The sequence below is a fragment of the Callorhinus ursinus genome, unplaced genomic scaffold (assembly GCF_003265705.2).
Source record: "Callorhinus ursinus isolate GAN/ISIS: 27379988/994484 unplaced genomic scaffold, GSC_fseal_2.0 scaffold10, whole genome shotgun sequence".
Classification (NCBI taxonomy): Eukaryota; Metazoa; Chordata; class Mammalia; order Carnivora; family Otariidae; genus Callorhinus; species Callorhinus ursinus.
The window spans coordinates 52,600,040-52,623,353 of NW_027397072.1; the positions used below are offsets into that span (position 1 = coordinate 52,600,040).

General features: G+C 49.7%; 1 protein-coding gene across 2 annotated transcripts in view; it reads left to right on the plus strand.

The window, feature by feature from the left end:
• Positions 1-23,314, plus strand: part of TGFA (transforming growth factor alpha) — a 105,846-nt gene that overhangs the window by 24,387 nt on the left and 58,145 nt on the right. For both annotated transcript variants that reach the window (XM_073897561.1, XM_073897560.1), the window contains exon 2: positions 12,130-12,183. In XM_073897561.1, the coding sequence (XP_073753662.1) occupies positions 12,130-12,183 (54 nt within the window). The remainder of the gene's footprint in view (positions 1-12,129; positions 12,184-23,314) is intronic.

Below are 23,314 nucleotides of genomic sequence, written 5' to 3' on the forward strand. Positions count from 1 at the left end.
TCCACATTGGCGGAGGGAAATTTGTCAGGGGCCCTAAAATTGGGCAGCAGGCTAAGAGACAAGAATACATCCCTACTCCAATCACTTCTTCCCCCTTAGGGCTTTTGGGAGTCTCTTTGGAACCCCATGACTATAAAACACTGGGAGTGGGCTCTGTCTGTGCTTTGTCAGTCTCATTACTTTATAGGTAGGCTTCATGTTGTGCAACCCAAGTGCTCCAGGTTAATACAGAGAGACAGACAGATGAGCATAAGAATAGAAGGAATCTCGAAGGGGGAAGGGAGGATCCCAGTTAAAGGAGAGCAGGCACATCAGCAGGAGGACCACCCCCTACCACCCCCCATGAGCTTTCCAAAGACCATTCACAAGGCTCTAATGAGTACCACCATCCATTCCTGTGACTTCTGGCTTGTTCCGTTTCCCCCCAAGTTTTGGGTGCTTCTGCTCGTGTGCAGTTGGAGGCTACATGCCCCATGCTTGAAGGGACTGGCCCTGGTGGGGTGCAGAACTTCTCAGTGGGGTGCACTATGAGCATCTTATGTGGGACAAAATCCTATGCATTACAGCAACTTAGTGTCCCTGCTCTTACTGCCTAAATACGAGCAGTGCCCCCCAGTCATTGTGACGATCAGGAGCCCCCCCCCCACGAGTTTCCCGAGGCTCCCTAGGGGCACTGCCAGGGGTGAGAACCCGGGTAGGGGTGGCCTGCTCAGGGTCTCCTAGGGCAAGGCTGTCAATCCAATACCTCCTGCCCTCGCCTTGTCCGGATCCTTTTCAGCGGCTGGCACCTGCACTTGTCCCCGAGGCCCTTTCTCACCCATTCTGTCGTCTGCCTCTCCTCCCGCCCCTCACTCGTCTCCAGGGCCCAAGGAAAGGCACTCGACATTTTTCGAGTCAGCAGTGTGACGGGGGTTGAGAAACATAGGGTTACGAGAACTTCAGAGTGTTTTCCCCTTAACTCTTAAAAATCTGTAGTTCCAGGAATCTGTTTCCTCTGTTTGGCCCCTGCTTCTCAATCACTGGCCCTCATCTGATCAAGTGAGTTCTCCTAAGGGTGTTCTGCGGCCGGCCTTGAGAACACAGAACACGATGGAAGCCTGACCGTGGTGATTAGCACTGGTGCAAGGCTGGCTGTCCCCTCTCTCCACCACCCCCTTTCCAGGCTGATGCTGCATCGATCTGAAATTCTTCCAAGTCACGCTGGTATTTATCTTGGCCCAAGCATCGCAATGCCTTTCGCGGGGTGGTTCTGGGGGTGTCCCGAGTGAAGCAGCGGGAAGTGATGAGTTTGTCACTACCAAGCTATTCGAATGGAGGAAATGGGGCAGAGTTCAAGGATTGCGTTTTTTTTTTTTAATCTCCTCCCGGCGCATAGCCTGCTTCCAAGCCACTTGCTGTGAGTGGTGTGTACTTATGGCCATGACGTAGCTGAGGGAATAGCCTGGCTTTGTTGGGCCTGCTGAGAGGCTGACTCTGCTGGTTGGAGGTCCAGGCCGAGCCACTGCTGACCCTGGGCCTGGCGGATGGCCCCTCTGGGGCCACAAGGCCAGGCGAAACTGAGACATGGCCATGGGCCTCTGTGGAGGGGGAGGGAGATCTATAAGGTCCCTGGGGACTCTTCCAGAGCTGGCATTTGATTTCTGCATTTCCTGGCAGCTGGGTCTTGGCTCACCTGGTCCCAGTACTGAGGGACCCTGCAGGTAAGACTACTGCATCTGCCACTTCATCCTGGCCTGGTCTCTAGCCCGTTCCCCCCCCCCCCGCCCCTTCTCTCCTCTGGGACTCTGGGAAAGTCAAGCATAGCCCTTGCTGCAGACGCTCTGATGTCTCCAGTCAGTGTCAGCCAGCTGGTACAAGGTTTCAGAGCACCTCAGCTTGGCACAGCGGCTTGCAACCTCAGAGCTCGGTCCTGGGTGAGCCTGTTGGTGATTTGGCAGCCGGGGACCTCCAGCAGGCCCGGGAGGGCTCCGTGATCCTCACCCCGCTGCCCCGCAGTCCCTGGACGCGGCCCTCTGCCAGCAAGCACGGGAGCAGGCCTGCTGGAAAAGGAAGTTTGACTTAGTACCCAGCCCTTGGCCCAGGTCTTTGCTAAGCCTTTAACTCTGCCCAAGAGATGACTGCTTCCTCCCCACACAAAAGGGCGTAGCATAGGTCTGTGTGGGTGGGAGTGGGCACAGGGCCATTCCTGCCCAGAGGAGATGCTTGGTGCATCCTGGTTAGCCCATTTTTCTGTAAAGATCTGTTGTCCCTGAATGCTGTTTGCTTCAGTCCTCTTAGACCACCAAATCAGTGGCATTGTTCTAGGAGGCTCTGAAGTGGGTGGGGTGTTAGAAGAGGAAGATGTCTGCCATAGCAGTGTGAGGTGTGACCTCACCTACCAGACCTCAGAAACAAAGGTGTCTCAACGGGCAGCCTCCACATCCTGCTGAGAGGGTCTCTCTGGCTTTTTTACTTAGTCCTTTATTTTTTTGGCATGCCTTTCCAGAAGTCAGACCGCACATCACCTTTTGCAGCTGCATTCCTTCTCTGTGCATGCGCTGTCAGTCCCGGGCATTTATTAAGATCTCGACTGTCAAGAGCTCAAAGCATTTGGCAAATATTCCCATTTGCCCCTTGAAGTAGAGAAAGACCGTAATCAGTTCTTCTAAATCAGAGATTTAGTAGGAAACGAGGTCTGGGCTGAGAGAGAGAGAGCAAGGGGGCCGGCCCATGTGAGTGACTGCAGCGGGCCCCGCACCCACCAATGCTGACAGGACTGACCCCGGTCCGGGGGCAAAAGGAGACGGCATGCCTGCTGGAGGTCAGGAGGGTGCTGTGGAGGAGGTAGGGGTCTAGTGGGCCTGGAAGGGTGGGGAGAAGGGCGGGGGCAGCAGGAAAGAACAAGGAAATTTAGGATACCTGAACCATGGTAGACGCATTTGGGTGGAACAAAGGGCTTGAATAGAGAGCATGAGAGATGCTCGCAGAACGCAGGTAAGTGTGTTTACTTCAGTTGTGTTTCCTTCTCTAGACTAAACTCCTGTGGCAAGTCCTGCCTTTGCCCGAAGAGCCCCTGGGCATGTAGGGCTCTGCAAACAGTCCTTAGGCTGGCCCTCCTGCTGCTCCAAGCCGGTCCACTCGGCTCTGGCCCCCTCTTGACCCTGTCTCTTCCTCCTTGGGGGCACCCGGTTCAGATCTTCCTGTTTTCTCATAAAGTTTTCAGGGAAAGCCTACAAAATGAGTTAAGGATGTGAAAATAAACATCTCTGGAGTCATGCCAGCAGGTACCCCAAACAAGTCAGGGTCATCTTGGCATGCGGGTTAGGGAGACTCACTCCAGGCTCCGGAGAAGGATGGCTCTCTGCACTCCTCCTCTACGGAGGCCAGTTCACATCGTTATTGAAATAGACACAGGGGCACCTGGGTGGCTCAGTCGGTTAAGCATCTGCCTTCAGCTCAGGTCATGATCCCAGGGTCCTGGGCTCAAGCCCCACATCGGGCTCCCTGCTCAGTGGGGAGTCTGCTTCTCCCTCTCCCTCTCCCCCTGCTTGTGCTCACTCACTCGCTCACTCTCTCTCTCTCTCTCTCAAATGAATAAATAAAATCTTAAAAAAAAATAGAAGAAACATTTTAAGTCCCCTTCCCTCCCTTCCCCCCAAATGGTGGTGCAGTCAGACATTTATGATGGAGTTCAGTGTGAATGGTTTGCCTAGACTGGGAAGGATTATTTCTCACAGGAAGGATCTGTTGCAGACACTGTAAGAGAAGGAACTTTTAGTCCTTTTCTAGGTCTGCAGCACCTGGAGTGGAGTCTGCCGTGTAGTGGTGCTCAGCAAGTACTTGAATGAATGAATGCATCCATGCAGGCCAGGTTTCAAGAGTTGTTCATCTCCCCTGAAATCAGAATGAGAACCAAGACTTAGAGCTGTGTCTCTGGAGGGTATACCATAGAAGTGAGGAAGGAATTCTGAGGATCAGCTGGTTTTCCCATTCCCCATCCGCACACCCTCAACACTCACCCTCCACTCTGTTTTCAGGTTAGTGACCTCTTAGAAAAACTCAGTGCAACATACATGGGTCAAAGACCTAACTAGGTGTGAGGCATGGTGCCTGGCCTGGCGGTAGAGATGAGCAGCACATCATCTGGCCGCACCAGAGGGGGAGACAGAGAAGATGGGAAAACTTCCAAACTACAAGGCAAAATCAGATAAGGTTTGCTCTGAAGAAGAAATGATTATTTCTGACACTTGGGGGGGCTTTGAGAGGCAAATCTGACTTCATGGGTGGAGGAAGAGGAAGGGGCGTGCCAGCCTGAGAGATCAGGGGAATATTCCCAGCAACTGTCGGTGGTAGCTCCATGTGTTGCATGTTTATCATGTGCCACTCTGTGTACCCCACGTTTTCCATGGGTCCCCTTCCCCCCATTTAATCTTCATCACAACCCTGTGCAGAAAAGAGATATCTTTTTTTTTTTTCTTTGACGGAGACACAGCGAGAGAGGGAACACAAGCCGGGGGAGTGGGAGAGGGAGAAGCGGGCTTCCTGCCGAGCAGGGAGCCCGACACGGGGCTCGATCCCAGGACCCCGGGATCATGACCTGAGCCGAAGGCAGACGCTTAATGACTGAGCCACCCAGGCGCTCCAGGAAAGAGATATCTTTAGCTCTTTTTACAGCAAAGAAAACTCAGGCTCAGGCAATTAAGTATCACAAAACCACAAGGACTGGAGTCCAGACCCTGGTAGCGTGAGCCCACAGCTCTGAGCTGAGTGATTGCAGGTTGTGCGCAGGGCAGAGGGAATCATGACAGGCAGCTGGAGTCAATGGGTCCAAAGAGAGTAGCAGGTGGAAATAGGGTTTGGGACCAGGTTCTGCACCTTACATCTCTGCTCGGGACTTCAGGCTGGGTTCTGTGAGCAGGAAGCCTGTGGGGGAGTTTAGAGGAAAGAAGTGCTATGGTCCAGCAGGTGTTTCAGGAAACTCACTCTGGCAGCAGGAGCAAAGGTAAAAATGCTCTTGGCAGGCAAACCAGTCAGGCAACTATTGCGATAGCCCAGGAGAGATGATGAGGCCTGAATTGGGGCATTAGCAGTAGGGATGCGGGGGGGGGGGGGGGTGCGCGCAGGATGAGATAGACAATGTAGAGGCAGACTGCGGAGGAGGCCTGGGCTTGGGTATGGGGTAAAGGAGAGGGAGGGGTAGACGATGGCTGTTGGGTCGTCAGCCCCGCCTAGAAGCCGGGAGGAGGTGGAACAGGTCAGGGATGAGACGAGTTTATTTTTGAACACATGGTTTGAGGTACAGGCTTCTGGGGAGTGGTCAGGGTGCTAGAGGCTATAGGAAGCAGGGGAAGCGTCTGTGGAAACGTGATCAGTATGGCGCCTTTGGCAGCCCATCCTCTGCTGCCTTTGCTTTCGTATGGAAAATTCTATTTTTCTCTGACTTTGTGCATTCCATTTTATTGCCTTTAATCCTTGCAGAAGCCATGTGAGGAGTTGTCATCCTTATTTATGAATGAGGATGCCGAGGCTCAGCAAGGTTAGATAACATACCCAAGGTCTCACAGATAAGGATGGCAGGACTCGGATTTGAAACCTGTTCTGAGGGCAAGGCTCCTTTCTGCTCTGCCATCACAGACCCTGAATCAGAATTAGAAAGTGGTAGACCTTACATTCGAGACCCCATCTGCTCATCTCTTCTTCCCTGATCCTGAAGGTTCCTCCTGAATACTTTGGCTTTTTCCCATCTGCAGATATATTGAGATGGATATGGAAAATACCTATGAACATTCAGGTGACACTGGCTTATTTTCCATGCCATAATCATGAGGTGTTGCCTTAGATTCATCAAGGTGGACTTTACCACTTACAGCCACCCCAGGGGGTCATTAGGAGGGGCAGCTGAGAGTCCCAGGCTCACTGACCCAAGTGCATTCCCTCATGGATTGTGAGCTTGGAGTATATTATCAAGACTGTGTTGAAAATGTAGAGATAGAAAGTGCTTGTTTAGGATTAGATTTAGGGTCTCACACATCTTCTGATATTTGATATAAATGCCATGCTAAATTGAAGGACAGAATTACCATAAACCAGGCTCGCTCACTGAGACAGGCACACAAAGGCTTTACTTTGTCTGAGCCTTCTTCAAGGCAGGGATCCACCTACAGAGTTGTGGAACGAAGCCATTGTGTGTCCCCCCCCACCACTTCCCTGGCTGGATGGTTGAAGAAGATAGACAGCCCTGAATCTTCATAGATGCCTGGAATTTATGGACTGGCAGACATTCTGGCCCATTCTGTCATTAAAGATAAGGAGCCTAAGATTGAGAGAGGTGAAGTGATTGGCTAAGGGTGACACCATTCGTAGCTGACCCTGGTCTCTGGGCTCCCGTTGGCCTGTGTTCCTCACGTCACAATACATAACCTGGGCTCTCTGCAGGAGAGAGGAGGAGTAGGCGGTCTTTTCTAGCATGTCTGTGTTCTTTGTACTTGGCAGGAGCAGCAGAAGCAAAGTGGGGCCAACTGGACCTCGTTACAGGAGCTTGCGATATCTGTCACGTTCCAGCTAGGTGACCTTGGGCAGGTTACCTAATCTCCTGTACCTCTACTTTCTTACCTCCAAAATGGGAGCACGACAGTATCTACTTCCTAGGACTTGCTTTGACTCTTGAGGGAGACTCTGCAGGGCACGTAGTCAGCGCTCGAGCAAATGTTGTGGCTCTTAACCTGTATTAACGCTGTCAGCCGCAGTGGTAACCATCCTCTGACTGAATCATGTGAGGAGGGAGCTCGGGAGACCGGTCAGGCTCCAGTGGTTTTCCCTCCGCCACCTGCCACTGGCATAGAAATGTCTTCCTGCTTCACTCGTCCCATGTCACGGCTGTGTTGGGGCAAAGGGGTCAGGTCCTTCACCTGTATGGGTTTGTAACTAAAAGCTGCCCCCTCCCTGCATAGTTGGTTTCTTTGCTGTGCATCACGACATGCCACCTGCCACACGACACTAACTCTTTCAAATAACGTCTCTGTAAGGCTCTCTCCTTGGGTAGCAGGGTCCAACCTGTGTTTTTAAAAGCAGGGTTGAGATGCTGGGATGGTGGAAGAAAGAGCCCTCTGTCCCATAAGCCCGTCTGCCCAGGGTGATTCATTCCCATGTCACATATTTCTAAACTCCCCCTGCTATCCCCAGAGTATTCCTAATCCTGTCTGGCCAGTTCTTCTACAGATCCCTCTGCAGCTTTGCCTGACATCCTCTGAAGCAAGTGTCACTGATGTCTCCGTCAGCAGGGGCAAATGTGAATTGTCACCTCTTCCTTGGGGAGAAACCATAGACTCTCTGAGGGCCATCCTCCCTACACCAGGGCGATGGGGGATGCATGTGGCTGCTTTCAACCATGACACTTACGGGTATTCTCGCCAGGGGCAAGCTCCTTGTCTCCCGGTCCTACCAGACTTCCTCCTTGTCCCTACCTGCAGTGTGTTTGTTTTCTTTTTCTTTCTTCCTAACCAGTTCTTACCCTGAAACCAGCCAGCATTGTCCTGTGGATCAAAACCTCTTGCATTTAAAAATACTGATAAGGGGGCGCCTGGGTGGCTCAGTCGTTAAGCGTCTGCCTTTGGCTCAGCTCATGATCCCAGAGTCCTGGGATCGAGCCCCGTGTCGGGCTCCCTGCTAGGCAGGAAGCCTGCTTCTCCCTCTCCCACTCCCCCTGCTTGTGTTCCCTCTCTTGCTGTGTCTCTCTCTGTCAAATAAATAAATAAAATCTTTAAAAAAAAAATACTGATAAAGTTCTACACTACTAGTTTTTCCTATGTACTTAAAATCCTGCCACGCTGGCAGGTAAACCTTAAATATTGGGATGCAGTTCATAAGGGAAGAGGCATTAGAAGCCATATCAGCAGGCCCTGGGTCCTATGTGACCCGTTCACACGCATTTTTGTGCCCACACGATTGCCCCGTGCATGTCCCTGTAGACCACAGGCCAAACTGCAGGATTCTCCCTCTCTAGGTACCACCCACCACTTCCTGAGATCCTGGCTGTGTCCCATATGACCTTCCAGCCCTGACTGAGTACAGCGGGGCAGGGGGGATCCTGGCTGCCCCCCGCCAGCACCCACACTCTCTTCTGCCCCTCTCTCCTGCCTGCATTGTTTCTTTACCCATGGGTCTTTTTTCAGCATCTCCTTTAAATCCATGGTATTCTTCATCCAAAAGGATCTACAGCACCCTCTCGCCATCCCCTCCACATCACCCTGACACCACAACCTACCCTTTACCCTTTCACTCAGGCAGCCTGGCTTAAAATGGATGAGATGTGCAACTCTTGATTTCTGGGGGCAACAACTGATCCAAAATGGACTGGGTCAGAGCTGGGAAGCAAACACTGGCTGTCTCAGATTGCCAGAGCAGGGCAGGGTCAACTGTCTGTGCTGGGGTTCCCAGGGGCCTGAGGATGCTTCTCCCAGATCTGGACACTAGAGCTGAGTGTCCACAGAGGAGCTGGTCACGAGGCTGATGGGTGGGAGAGGATAGAGGGTGTCCCAGTCCCGTGTGTGAGTGAGGGGCTGCACGGAGGGACTGGGGTGTGTGCTCTGTGGCCCAGGGGAGATAGGGTACCATTGGCATATCAGTGGATGGGTTTCATGGTGGCTTCGGTCTATGAACTCACCAGATAAATAGGTTAGCCTCTTTTTTGACATTCTTTCTGTTGGAACTTTATGTTCCAAACAGCTAAATTGTAAGCACCGCAACCCTTGTCCCCCTTGAGGGCAGGCCTGGGTTTCCACTCTTCTCTGGGTGGAGGATCAGCTTTCATAGGTTCCCCCCCCACGTCCCCTTTTTTCTTTTTTGAACTCCATGATCCAGGGATTCCCCTCTTTGGAGCTATTTAAGCAGAAAGGCGTTAGCAAGAGCAGCCCGGAAGAACTTGTGCCCCAGAGGGAGGCCACTTGGGGGGCCCATGGCAGGCGAGGGGAGCGTGTGGCTGTGGCCTCCAAGCCGCCATCTGAACTGTGTGTGGTCTTCCTGGGGCCGCTGCCTGTGGCAGCTGTACCGTCCCCACATGGGTGCCCCAGGGGAGGATCGCCTGTGTTTCGGATGAGCCTCAGAGCCTACGAGGACCACGGGTTTGTGGAAGGCCTTCACACAGCCTGGCTTTTCCGAGCACCTGGCCTTATGCAGATGAGGCAGCCATGGGTCTGGATCGCTCACATCCTTGCCTCTCAGCAGACCTGGCTCCTAGTGGGGGAAATTGGAGGCAGCGGCTGCCTCCAGAACAGAGGGATCAAGCTTTGCTGCTAGGCCTGCTGAATCTGTTGTTCAGACTAATTTGGGGGTTGCAGCTGGTGAGACACACCTGCCAGTGTTTCCTGACAGACTATGGTTAGAGGACCGGGAGTGGTGTGATGATGAAACGTTGTCCTGGACATGGGCTTCGGACAGCCTTGAGCTTGAACTTCACTGCAGGAGCTTGGACAAATTCTTCACCTCTGTAAGCCTCCATTTCCTTGCCTGTTTCCAGAGGCTGGGTGGGCCAGAAGGCAGGGAGCTGGGAGATGCCACATCATGGGTAATCACGACTGACGAACACCTAAAACCTGAGTGCTGGACCTGGAACTGGTACTTGCCCCATAAGGGGCAGCCCCACCTGGTGGGGGGCAGTGAAAGAGGTCTGACCCCCGTCCTTTGGTCTGAGACGCCCCGGGAAAGCAGAGGCCTCACCTCTCATCAACAGAAGTTGTGCCTGAACCAAGATTGCAGAGAGAAGCTCAGGGCATTAAGTTGTTTACCGTGGGATTTTGCGGGTATAGAGAGGAACTGTTCTCCATATTGCTCAAGAAACCCAGTGACTTTCATCTGTGGAACATGGTGATTTTGCAAACTCCGATGAGTTCTCAGAATGCCTTTGTGAGCTTGGCAGTGGATATCTTTATGGGTGAGGAAGAGAGCGGGCGAAGTAACCTGCCCCACAACCTGTGGGGGGCGGGGGTGTTGGCCTCTCCACGGACTTCGGAGAGTTGGTGTCCATCTCTGCTTGGTCCTGGCTACAGTTGGACGGTATTTGCTTTCTTGTCTTGGCTTTGCTCAAGCAGCGGTTGATATGGAGGCCAGAAACTATACCAGCTCTGCTTTCGCTGACTGACAGGATATGGGGCCCGGGAAGGAGGTGGCAAGATAAGTCATTGGTTTGGGGACAGTTTGTGACAAGCCAATAGTGCTTCCTCAGAATTTTGCAAGGAATCCCCGTGTTCTTTGTGTTACTACTGGTCACTGGCTGACTTTGTCCCAGAGTGCTTTGTGGCGGTACCAGCAAAGCCCGATCATGACCGGTCCCCATCTGGCAGTGTGGACCTGGCCCTAGCAGGAATGCCTCACTTGGATGCTTGGTGTGCAGATTCCGGACTCGGCTGTTTAAGTATGTCCCAGAGGAACCCTAAGAGCCATGCTTCCAAAATGAGCAGCAAGAAGGAATTGCATGGAGGAAGGCGTTTGATTTTACCCACTTTCTCTCTCGCCCCCTGCCCCTACTCTAGCCCCAGTAGCTGGTTCCTGTGTAGGGGTATTTGGGAAATCCATGCCAGACCTCCAGGAAAAGCAGGCTGCCATTTTTGTGATGTTTCTTATTTCAAAGGCTGAAAGGAAAGCCCTGAGCATGATTGCTTTCCCTGTGCCAACTACGTTTCTCCCCTGAGACTCAAGGCCTTCTGTGTCTACACCCTGAGTGGAAAGGGGAAAGGAGCCCTCACTACCTGCATGCGAGAGTGTATGCTAGTAGTCCCTTGCAGTTGAGCGGTACCAGCACACAACTCTCCTTGTTTTCTGTGCTGACTTGATTCAGCTGTCTTCTGGGCTAACCCATAGGTGGCCCGGCCTGTGCACGGCCACTGGGGTATCTTTCTGCATTTCAGTTTTAGGAAGTCATTCTAATTTAGTGCATGCTGATTGCATAACTCCCAAGAGGTTCCTTCTTTATTGGAACTTTGCTGTTGTTTCCAGAAACCTCCAGTACCATAATGGGAGGGCACAGAAAGTCATCTGCTGGCAGGGGCATCTTTGTGGGCGTGCAAACCTATTCTCATCTCCCCAAGTCCCCATGCTCACAGGGGCCCCAAGGTTGGGGTTTAATGCTGTGCAGTTGCAGTCTTGAAATCCTTAATAGTTTTACCTTTGAATTTGTATTTCGTAAGTAAAGTCCAGTAGGACAGTGGAGTGTGTCCTAGGGACTTGGAGCCTCGGCTCCCATGATCCTACTTACTACCACCTCCCTGCCTCCCCTGCGTGGGTTCTCAGCCCTGCCACACTGCCCCTGGCGGGGCCCGGACACAAGAAAAGTTGGTGTTATGTGTGTGCACCCCCTGGCCTTTTGGAACAGGGCATGGTGGCAGTTGTCCCCATCCCGAGTTGGCAGCTCCATGGCCTGTTCAGTGGGTCACTAGACAGGGGCAAGGCTGCCCGCTACCCCTGATCCAGGTACCCGATGCATCCAGACACAGACGTTGTAGTACCCTTGGGGGTCAACTGTCTGCCGTGGTTGGAGTCCCTGGGAAGAAGAAAGACCTGTCCAGATGGCCCTTCCCGGCTGGGTCATAGCACATCGTCCAGCTGCTGGTGGGAAGGGAAGCCAGCTGTGGGTGGTCGCCTGTGCACGTGCACTCGTCCCTGGGGCCCTCGGGCGCCTGTGAGGTGCGGTGCTCAGCCTGCAAGAATCCTCACACCGCAGAGCGAGAGAGATGGCATAAGCAGCCAGACAACCATCGTGACATGCACAACAGCATGAATGTGCTTAATGCCACTGAATTATACACTTAAAAATGGTGACAATAGTAAATCTTATGTGTGTTTCATTACAATAAAAAAATTATACAGTATTTAAAAAATAAAAACAAAAAAACACCAGAACAGGTAGAAAGAGACCATGGAAGGAAGGAAAAAGCTTTATATTGAGTACCGTTAATGGCACTTTTTTTTTTTTTTGCTGCTTTTTGAATAGGGGCCCCACATTTTCCTTTTGCACTGAGCCCCAAGTTACGTGGCCAGGCCGGCCTTTTGGCCACTCTGTGAAACTGCCTGGTCTTTCCCTTTCAAGGGGCCTGCCCTTGAGTCCTGAAAGTGGTTTGCCAAGCAGACTCTTACCTTTCCTCTCTTATCCCCACACAGGTCTCCTGTTGGCTGTGTGCCAGGCCCTGGAGAACAGCACGTCCGCCCTGAGTGGTGAGTCCCGTCCCCTGTGCCCTGCATGGGGGATGAGTAGGGGACCGGAGCAGACCTCGGCTGCTGGGTGGAGCCTGCCCTCTAAGCTTCCTGCGGAGCTCCTGGCCTTTCTGCTCATGCAGGGCTGTCCCCTGCACCCCGGGGGCCCGGTTGCGCTCCTGAGGGGTCTTCGTTGCAGGAGCAGGGGGGCTGTTCCCCCTCCCCTAGAGGCTTGCCATCTCCCAGCTCTGTTCAGACAGTCCATATGGGCAAGGGTGCTGGGGAGCTCGGGACCAGCCCCAGTCTTCCAGCTCATGTAATCATGAGTCTAAAGAGGAGCCCAGATTCCTGAACCCTTTGTCTGCTTCTGCCTGGTGATCTTTGTTTTGTTATTTTATGCGTTGTCTTTTGACATTTCTGGTAATATTTCCCTTATTTCAAAGATCCTAGATCAACATATTGGGAGGTTTGGGCAATGTAGAAGGCAAATGTCTCCTGGTCAGAGTACTGCAGAAGCATCCGCTGTTGCATTGCTTTTAGCCTCTGTCCAGGTGCACTCATAATTTTATACAGTTAGTCATGGTGAGGAAATGATTTTGATTCCTGCTTTTGAAACTCAAGTTTTCAAGTTGTGCATTTCTCCATGTTGCTGGAAAGTCTTGAAATTTTTCCTTTTAAAATATCATGTTCAGGGCGCCTGGATAGTGCAGTCAGTTAAGCATCCAACTCTTGGTTTTGGCTCGGGTCATGATCTCAGGGTTGTGAGATCGAGTCCCACTTTGGGCTCCACACTCAGCAGGGAGTCTGCTTGAGATTCTCTCCCTCTGCCCTTCCCCCACACACACACACTTGGGTGTGCTTGCTCATGCACGCTCTCTCTCTCTCTCTCTCTCCCTCAAATAAATAAATAAATCTTTTTAAAAAGGTCATGATGTTCCACTAAAATGGACATGTGTAATTCAATTAAGCATTCTCTTTTGTATATTTATGTTGCCTCCTGTTTAAATTATGATGTTCCCTCTTCATGCCTAGAAGCTTTTCCCTTTCAGATTCTTTCCTCAGGGTATGTCTCTGGGAACACGAATAAATACATTTATGACCCTTGTAACAAATTGCCAAATAGCTACGCCAGCAGTGCCTGAGTCTGCCAGTTTCACTATTGTTGACGGAGAGTATGTTCCCATCTGTTACTACGGCGGACCCCTGCTGTATCTCCCTAATGGTTATTTCAGGAAGGTGTGTATGGTGGGGAGGGGGGTTCTTATGTATTCATAAATCCTCTAACCAACCGCAGTGTCCCTGGTACTTTGCTCTTCTCCTCTTCCACACCTTTCCCTCCAAACACACTGGAGGGGATGCTGCCACTCCCACTGGGTACCACTGCTTCTGTGGCCCCACACTTTCCCCCTTGGAGCGGTTATCCTGGATGCAGTTGGACCCCTAAAGTGTCCAAGCTACTTGGTGGCCCATGATGCCACGGAAGGAAATGCCTTACTTCCTCTGTGTTATGCTTGGCATAAGGGTGTGTCTGTCCCAGAGCAGTGCTTCCGAGGTCCAGGGTCTACCAGAATTTCCACTTTTTAATTACGTCCCCTGTCACAAAGGGCTCAGATGTGAATATATTGGGGGTAAAGTGGGGGCTTGTTGTTTGTTCCACCACACTGGTCTCAGAATTGTCCTGTCTCCCTTCCTAGGATGCATTTATCCCCAGGTGCATCCTTAGCTCCTCCTGGTCCTCACTGCCGGACCCAGTAGGGCGAAGAGCCAGGTTCTCTACTGAGTCACTTGCAGGTGGTAAGTTGCAGTGATGGCAGATGCTGATACTACCATCCAATGATGGCAGATGCTGGTGCAACCAGGTGCTCCTGGTCATTTTACCCTCCTCCCGATCTCTTTCCATTCATACAGACAAGAGAGGCCTGTCCTACCTGAGCCTATTTCATCATGTGTAGCTCCTGCCAGGGCCCTTTGGGGTTTCCCAGTCTCTCCTGGGCAAACATGGGAAGACCTGCTCTATTCATCCCAAAATGGCTGTCCTTGCTGCACCAGTGACCAGCTTCTGTTGCATCTTTCTGGACTTGCTTCTATGAGAATGTCTCTGACATCAGCAAGTACCTGAGGTTTATCCTCCTCTTTATGATCTATCTTCACAGAACTCGTCACACCCTACTGTGTTGCACATTACCCTGTAACGGGCTGGGGGCCACTCTGTGGCCCAGTGTGGTGGGTGAGAGCATGGGCAGTGCCACAACTTCCGGCATCCGGGGGGGCCTTGAGATCCCAGAGCTGATTGGAGGTCTGTGGAGAAGGGAAGTGGGCTGCCTGCCTGGCCTCTGCATTGCTGTTTGATAGGTCACTTAGCTATGGGACTTGATAGAATAGCTCTTTCCATTTTTACTTACCCTCCACCTGCCCCGTTGGACCCAGACAGGAGTCCAGAGAGGGCTGCTCAGGGACACAAGTCCACATGGCAGTGATGGTGTCAGAGCCGCCTCTCCAAGGGCTAGGGCTGTGCCACTGAATCAGGCTTGTTTGCTTAACTTCCTCTTCCTTTAGGGTGACCTTCCTTTTTCTCGAAGACTCCTCGGGCCCTGGGAGGCCTTGACCACCCCCACTCTGTCCCTACCAGACATAACTGAAATTCTGTCGTGGGTGTAGTGCAAACCAGCCACACTCACCACCCCCAACACTGGATTGTGTACTGAACTCCTGCCTAATTCAATAAGTAAAAGTATTGGTGACTGTGTACTAATGGAAATCTTTATACACAGAAGAGAAATAATAGTGAAATCAATCCCCATACACCCGTCACCCAGCTTTGGCAGTTCACAGCATCTGCCATTTTTCTTTCCTCTATTCTCACAGCATTTTGATTTTCTCCCTTTGCTGGGATAATTTAAAGCAAAGTCCATTTCACTTGTGAATATTACTTATAGGTCACAGGTAAGGATTTTTTCTTTTTATGTTCAGTTAGCCACTGCATAGTACATAATTAGTCCTTGATGCAGTGTTCATTGATTCATTAGTTAAGTATAACATCCAGTGCTCATCACAGCACGTGCCCTCCTCAATACCCATCACCCTGTTAACCCCCTCTCCCACTCTCCTCCCCTCTGAAACCCCCAGATTGTTTCTCAGGGTCCATAGTCTTTCATGATTCATCTCCCTCTCTGATTTCTACCCTTTTGGATTTCCCTCCCTTCCCCTATGATCCTCTCTGCTATTGCTTATGTTCCACATATAAGTGAAACCATATGATAATTGACTGTCTCTGCTTGACTTCACTTAACATAATCCCCTCCAGTTCCATCCATGTCAATGCAAATGGTGGATATTCATCTTTTCTGATGGCTGAATAATTTTCCATTGTGTATATGTACCACGTCTTCTTTATGCACTCATCTGTCGAAGGGCATCTCGGCTCCTTCCCTACAACCCAGCAATTGCACAACTGGGTATTTATCCCAAAGATACAGACGTAGTGAAAAGAAGGGGCACGTGCACCCCAATGTTCATAGCAGCAATGTCCACAATAGCCAAACTGTGGAAGGAGCCGAGATGCCCTTCAACAGGTAAGGACTTCAAAAAAACAAAACCATAGTCCCATTTCACCAACAAAAGCAACAATAATCCCTTCTTGTTAGATCCTTAAATCTGGAGGGTAGATGAAGCTGCATTCAATGTTTTGTTGTACCTCGCTTAATTTGCATTTCCTTTAATGTTTTCATCTTTTGCTTTCTACTTATATTTCCTTTTGGGTGAACACTGGTTTTGTTAAGTGTGCTCCCTTGTGGACGGGGTAACTGATGGGCACACCTGAGTCCCTCCTAACCCCTTATGCTGTGGTTGTGTGTGGGCTCCCTTACTAAATCCCAGAACTATCCATTTAGGTGTAAAGATGGGCTGTTGGAGGACAGAAGCTATCCAAGGCTTTACCCATGACGTGAATATGCAAGCCTCTTCACTCTAACGGTTGACAGGAATGAGAAACAGTAATGGATATAAGAAGGTTTTGATACATTCTTTTTTTTTTTTTAAAGATTTTATTTATTTATCTGACAGAGAGAGACACATCGAGAGAGGGAACACAAGCAGGGGGAGTGGGAGAGGGAGAAGCAGGCTTCCCACTGAGCAGGGAGCCCGATGCGGGGCTCGATCCCAGGACCCTGGGATCATGACCTGAGCCGAAGGCAGATGCTCAACGCCTGAGCCAGCAGGCGCCCCAGTTTTGAAACATTCTCATTGCTGGTACTGGGGCACAGGCACACTCGGGATTCAGCTCTAATGTTTTGATGGAGCAGCACGGAGAGAAAATTGCAAACTCTGTGTGCCAGTCAGTGGTGGCACATGAACTTGAGGGAACATGGGGCTGACACCATGTGGCTTTCTTGTGCTTTTGGAAAAAAAAGTTCCATGATCTTATTTCTTGAAAGTTGTCCTTGGCCTTTCTTATTGAGGTTTCATTGTTTTCTTCCGCTCTTCCTCTCTTAGACCCCCAAATGTAAAGGGCCAGTTATGCCAGAGGCATAGGAAACTGGCATTATTGTTGTCAGTAAATGCTTTTCAGACATCCACTTTGAGTGGGACACTGGAGAAATACATGCCTCAGGCTGAAGGTCAGGAATCTGGGGATTGGGCCCAGCTGGTCTGTTTCTGCCGAGCCCCTGGGTCTGTCTCCCGTTTGGATCTGAGTTTCCTCATCTGTTGGACTCAAATCAGGAATAGCCTATAAAGTTTTTCACATGACCACTCTGATAGATTGGTAGGGATTGCTTGGAAGGCTTTGTTGAGAAGGATTATAAGGCTGCCTTCAGGCTCTTGGGAAATATGGCCGTGGTCCGTGAGTGTTGCCTGCCGTGGACCCTAGGGAGGGAAGCAATAGTGTGACTGCCATGTATTTCATTCTCTTGGAATTAGATGCCCTTTTACACTTAGCTTCTAAAAATCTAGTTGCTGGGACTATACAAACAAGCAGTCCTCCTCCATCCTTGTGCTCGGAGAGCCCACCACACAGGTGAAAAGATAGCATGGGAACTTCTAATGCAAGGCTCATGATGACCTAAAGCCACTTCGGCCTACTGCTTAGTGGGTGATTTAGGAAATAATTACTGTGGGAGTCAAGTCAATAGTCTGGGGGTTAAGACAGAAAATTTTTATCTGGTTGGTTGTTAATTTGTAAAGCACGCAGAGAAACCTAGCTGGAGGCAGAAGGAGGGTGGCAGCACCTACAGCTTAGAACATCTGTCACACCCTCCCAAGGAAGGAGTTATGACCTATCTTCAAAAGGCACCTTTTAATGTCCCTTCAAAGGGACAGAACGCAGCCGGTTAAGTTGTTGGGTGGCTCCTTGCTTAACCCTCTGAAATGTTATGCATTTCCCAGGCCGCCCATCTGGTTCTCATGTTTTCATGAGACTCACTGTAATGGCCGAGGGGTGTGGTGAGGCCCTTGCTCAGACACCTGGCTGCAGGCTCTGGGCTTCCCTCTGCCATCTGCCTGGCTCCATCTGCATGCCTCTTGAAACCTCTGATCTCCTTCCTCCAGCCTGTGTCTACCACCACCCAGCTGGAATCGGGGAGTGTTTGAAGGCTTGCTTCAGGGAGGGTCTGGGAGACTTTTCAGAGGCGGTGGCAAAGATGTTATGTGGTGATGGTATTCATGGGGAAGGTCACCATGCTCCCTGGGCCGGGGAGTTGGTGGTCAGATTTGGGTGAGGATATTGGGCTTAACTATGTAGAGAGGGTGAGCTCTGGCTGGGGGTGCATAGAGGGAGAGAAATCAGATCGTAGGAAAAAGTCTTTGAAGGCATTACTTGTGTGGGAAACAGGTAGAACGTGGGTCAGCCAGCAAGCAAGAGATCTGTTTATTGCTCATCTCACCTAACAAAAGCTTTTCAGAACTGCAAACTGCTTCCCCGTTCCATTGTCTGGTGTTTTCCCACGTGGAGCTGAAGTCATTCTAAAATTAGAAGGCTCACGTGTTCTACCCAGGTACACGGTTCACTGTTCCAAATATGTGTCTGTAGCACAAGAGATGTGGGAATGCCTGGGTACAGGAGAAAAGTACATACACCTGTGTGTGCTGGGACTTCCTTGTTTCAGAGACTATTTGGAGGAATGTGGGACCTCAGGAGAGAATGAGGGATTCTTTGCTTTCCTCTCTGGGATTTATCCTTGTCCAATTCCTCGTTTCACCTTTTACTCTTTGCAAAGGAAACTATGCTGGATGAGAGAGAAGGTTGCTCGGGGTAGCAGACTGGCCATAGGATGTGGAATCCATGATTATAATTCTGACTCACTAGCTGTCTGACCTTAGTAGAGCTCTTCAACACCCCTGAACCTCAGTTCCCCATCAATAAAATTAAGGTGTGGGATTAGTTATCTTTAGTGGGATTAGTATCTTTTCAAACCATGAGTCACAAAATCACTTTAGTGGGTCAGAGCCAACATTTTTTTAAAAAATGAGATTGGATAGCTTAGAACAGAGAATTTCAGAGTACGTTATATGAAGGAAGGTCAAGGAATGGTTCATGATATTCTTGTTTTAGTTATGAACGGACTCCTACCGACTGGCATTCTGCATCACTTACGTGTATAAACTGTACCTGTATTGCACCCTCTATAATTTCCAGGTCTGATTTCTTTAGTGTAAGAACTTAGACACTAAAGTGCCATAAATCTTTCTAGACCTATACATTCCCCCTCCACATAAACCTAATTTTTCATAGTTGTCTTGTTCACCTCTAATTTAAAGCAGTTCTTTTAATCTATTCACCTTCAACGAGTCTTTCCAAAACACTCCACTTACAATAGAAACATCAGCTCAGGCACAGATATTTCATTAGTTTATGTAATATGTAATTATGTTATGTAAATACATAAATGAGTACAACTAACATAAACAGGTTTGGGAACAAAACACAAATGTCCTCCTGGTAAATAGGTTAACTGGTAAAAACAGAAATGGGCTGGTAAGCCAGACTAGCCAGCTTACTAAGTTTTTGCATGCTGAGGGCACTGGTCTTGATGTTTCTAAGAGAGGATGGGACTGAGTAAATCAGGAGCTTGGTTTAGGTTGTGAGCCCAGTTAAGAGACCATCTGCCGTCTTTGAAAGAAGCAAGGCAAGTGACACAACTTGTGGATTTTTAACAAATCAAGGCCAGTAGAAGCCTTACTGTTCTCCCACTTTTTAGTTTTGGACATTGATTTAGCACACACTTATTAAGTACTACCTCCTCCCAGGTACCCTGGGGTTACACATGAGAATTAAAGAAGCCCCCGCCATCAGAAGGCATAGGGTCAGGCAGATAATGTGGCTGATCCTTATATCTCAAACTAAAGCATAAACATAGATAAAGCTGTGATCTATCAAGATGGATTTCTTTGAAGAAAACACCTGCTTTTACTATATTCAGACTTCCAACCTACACTTTTTATTCTTTGTTAAATTGGGTCTTGCTCTTTTTTTTTTCTGCCTCTACTGTGAGGATGAAGACCATCGCCAGCCATCACTCCACAGAAAACCGTCAACATCTCTCTGAAGGGTCCCACTGTTATTGTGAAGGCCCCCAGAGGAGCCTGCAGAGGGACTTTGGTCACATCAGTGTAGAACTCCATCTCCTTGGAGGGAAAAAGAAGAGGCTCCAGGTCAACTAACAGTGAGGAAATAGGAACAGGCTACAGTTCACGCTATCTATAGTCACGTACAGAACAGGATCAAGGGTGTTACACTGGGCGGCCATTGCAAGATGAGATCTGTGTATGCTTACTTCCCCACCAGTGTCATTATTCAGGAGAATGGTTCTCTTGTAGAAATCCAGCATTTCTTGGGTGAAAAATACATCCACGGGGTTTAGACGGGGCCAAGAGTGGCTGGCTCGTTTAGTATCTGAAGCCTGGAAAGATGAGTTCATTCTTGAAGGAAACAACATTGAACTTGTATCAAATTCACTGTTTTGATTCAGCAAGCCACCCCAGTTAAAAACAAAGATAGCAGAAAATTTTTGGATGATATCTGCGTTTCTGAAAAAGGAACAGTTCAGCAGACCGATGAACAAGATCTAGGTTGTCCAGCTACAGAAACAGCAAGATGCCAGACGATTCCTCAGACTTAGGATATTTTAAAGATGCAGTAAAAGCCGTATATTGATTTGAAAGGAAAAAAAATTGCATCTTGCTCAGTTTGGCCCGTGGTGCTGGGCTGGTCTTCCATGCGATTGGTCATTCTTCTGACTCTGCCAGGCACCCTGTGTTGCAAGAACAGAACCCGACTACACAGCAGCATGTGTAAAAGGGGTTGATTTTTAAGTAATCCAGCCTCACAGAATCCCTGGAAATGCTGCACAGGCTGGCCCTGAGGCGTGCAGGAGCCAGAGGGCTTGCAGGGATCTCAGCTGTGGCCGTTCGTATACCCTGTACCTACCACGAAGAAAATTCTGTACCAACTCCTTCCATCTCTGTGCCTCTTCACCCATAGTCTCCAGAGAGAATCAGATTGGTCTGTCTTCCTCGGTCAATCGGTCACCCAGCTGCTGTGGCCAGGTTGGGAGGGGCATTATCTCTGGCTAATGGGAATATAGGTGGTTTTCATTTCCTTTGTACTTTCCTATTTTTCTGCCACATCAGCAATGAGCATATTTCAATACTATAATCAGGAAAAAAGGGATAGGGGCTCTGTTTTTCAAAGGAAAGAAAAGGCAGTCTCTGGGACGCCTGGGTGGCTCAGTCAGTTAAGCATCTGCCTTCGGCTCGGGTCACGATGCCAGGGTCCTGGGATCGAGTCCTGCATTGCGCTCCTTGCTCAATGGGGAGCCTGCTTCTCCCTCCCCCACTGCCACTCCCCCAACTTGTACTCATGTGCATGCTCACTCGCTCGCTCTCTGACGAATAAAATCTTTAAAAAAAAAAAAAAGGAAAGGCAGTCGCTGCTGTCTGCCCGCAGGTCAGTCGGCCATTGGGTTGAGTGCAGGCACTCCTGTCTTGGCCAGTGACCACGGTGGTCACTGAGGCTCAGGCTGTTTCTGAAGCACAGGGACCTGCCCTCCCGGCCTACTTGAGGGCTGCGTGGTCCTTGCAGCTTGAAGCCCACACCTTGCTCCCCTACATGGCAGGCCCTCTAGGGACCTTGCTGTGTGAAGAGATGGGCCCTGATCCGACAGTCACCAGTTCACCTCCCAGTTCTGGGGATGCCTCTCCAGACTCTTCTCTAATAGCCCTTTGGCTCCAGATCTTGATGTACTTTGCAGAAACTCAAAGTGCCTGACACCTCTGGGTTTCCCCAGAGAAACTGGGGCTTTCTGGGCAGTGGGCTCAGTCTGTAGAATGTGAGTATTTGGAACTAGACAGGCTAAGTTCAAATTCCACCTCTGCCACTTATTAGCTGTGAGACTTTAAGTAAACTACTTAACCTCTCTGTACCCCAGCTTCCCTACTTATAACATAGGACTGTAGTAGTACCTGCTTGTAGGGTTCTTCTGAGCATTAAGAGCTTCTGCATGGAGCCCTTGGAACTGTGTGCATAGACAGTAGGTACTCCAAGTGCGAAAGGGGACTGCTTCCTCACTCACTAGGTTATTGGTGATGCACATATTGTGAAGCAAGACCTGTGCCTTCATGCTGCTTTATCACCTCAGTTCTGTCCTGAGGCAGTGTCGGTGTGCGGAAGAGCCATCCTGAGGACAGCTGAAACTCAGGTTCCTGAGCTGTGACATGTTCCTGTTCCAGAACTTACTTTCTGGGGTTTTTTAATTCAAATTCAATTAGCCAACATATAGTACATCATTAGTTTTTGAAGTAGAGTTCCATGATTGATCAGTTGCATATAACACCCAGTGCTTATCACATCACGTGCCCTCCTTAATGCCCGTCATTCCCTGGAGAGCCTAGGAAACAATAAAAACCCTCAGAACTCAGCCCAACACCTCAAAAGATCCTCGTTCTCATTAGCTTTGCTGGCATGAAATGATGACCGTGGCAGCTTGGGGTAAGGCATCAGCTTTGTTTTCTGAGGACCTCCAGCTTCGAAGTTTGGAAACGGCCCGGAGAGTCCGATTATTTACTACAGAAGGGCCCTCTTACTCTTCTAATCCCGCCTGGCTCACATGTCCTCCTTAGCGGGCTCCGCAGCTGTTTGATTTGCGGGTCCTTCCAAATCTCTCTTCTTAGCTTCCTGCCTTGAAAGTTACGACCTACTCTTCTATCAGAATGTGCGGTGGGAGATGATTTCTCACATCTGGACACTTTTTTCCACCAGGCTGCATTGATTAAAATGTTTCCTAAATACCAAAGCACTCTAGCGCTAAACAAGGGGAAAATCGGGTAAGATGAAATAGAGTATAGGCCCCAGTTCTGCTTACACACTGGTGCCATGTAGCCCGGGGTTCAGAAAGAGGACGTTTTTCTTCCTAGCTGTCACTTGGCAGCCTGGCTAGGAATCTCTTTTTCTGGGCCTTTTTCCATCCTGACTTTGAGGGGCTTGGGATATAACGAACATCTCTCCTTGCCTTACACAGTAGGTCTCAGGAGGCATTCATGGAATCTTGAAAGTGGAAGGTGTTAGATCTTACTATGAAATCTGCCACAAATGAATCTTCCTGGTGTTCTGAGGCATGACAAATGGAAATCTAATCATGAATCACACAACACTCCATGGGAGGCTCACCTGTTAGAGAAACACAGCCCACCACAGTGAAAGGCTCTAGAAACCTAGATGCACATCTAACGAAGTGATAACCATATTGCATTTGTCACTACTGGCAGTTTTGCAGGGATTTAACTCCAGGTTAGTGCTTCCCAACCTTTTCCAGAATAGAGACCCAATTTGAACATTGAAAGGGTGTGATATACCACAGTGAGCAATCATCTCACACCAGTCAGAACGACTACTATCAAAAGACAAGAAATAAGAAATGTTGGTGAGGATGTGGAGAAAAGAAACTACTGGTGGGAAAGCAGATAGATGCATCTTTGTGTTCATTGCAGTATTATAATGGGCAAGATATGGAAACAACCAAAGCATCCATTGATGAAAGAATGGATAAAGGGGTGTGTGTGTGTGTGTGTGTACACATAGTGAAATACTATTCAGCCATAAAAAAGAATGAAATCTTGCCATTTGCAACAACATGGATGGACCTTGAGGGTATGATGCTAA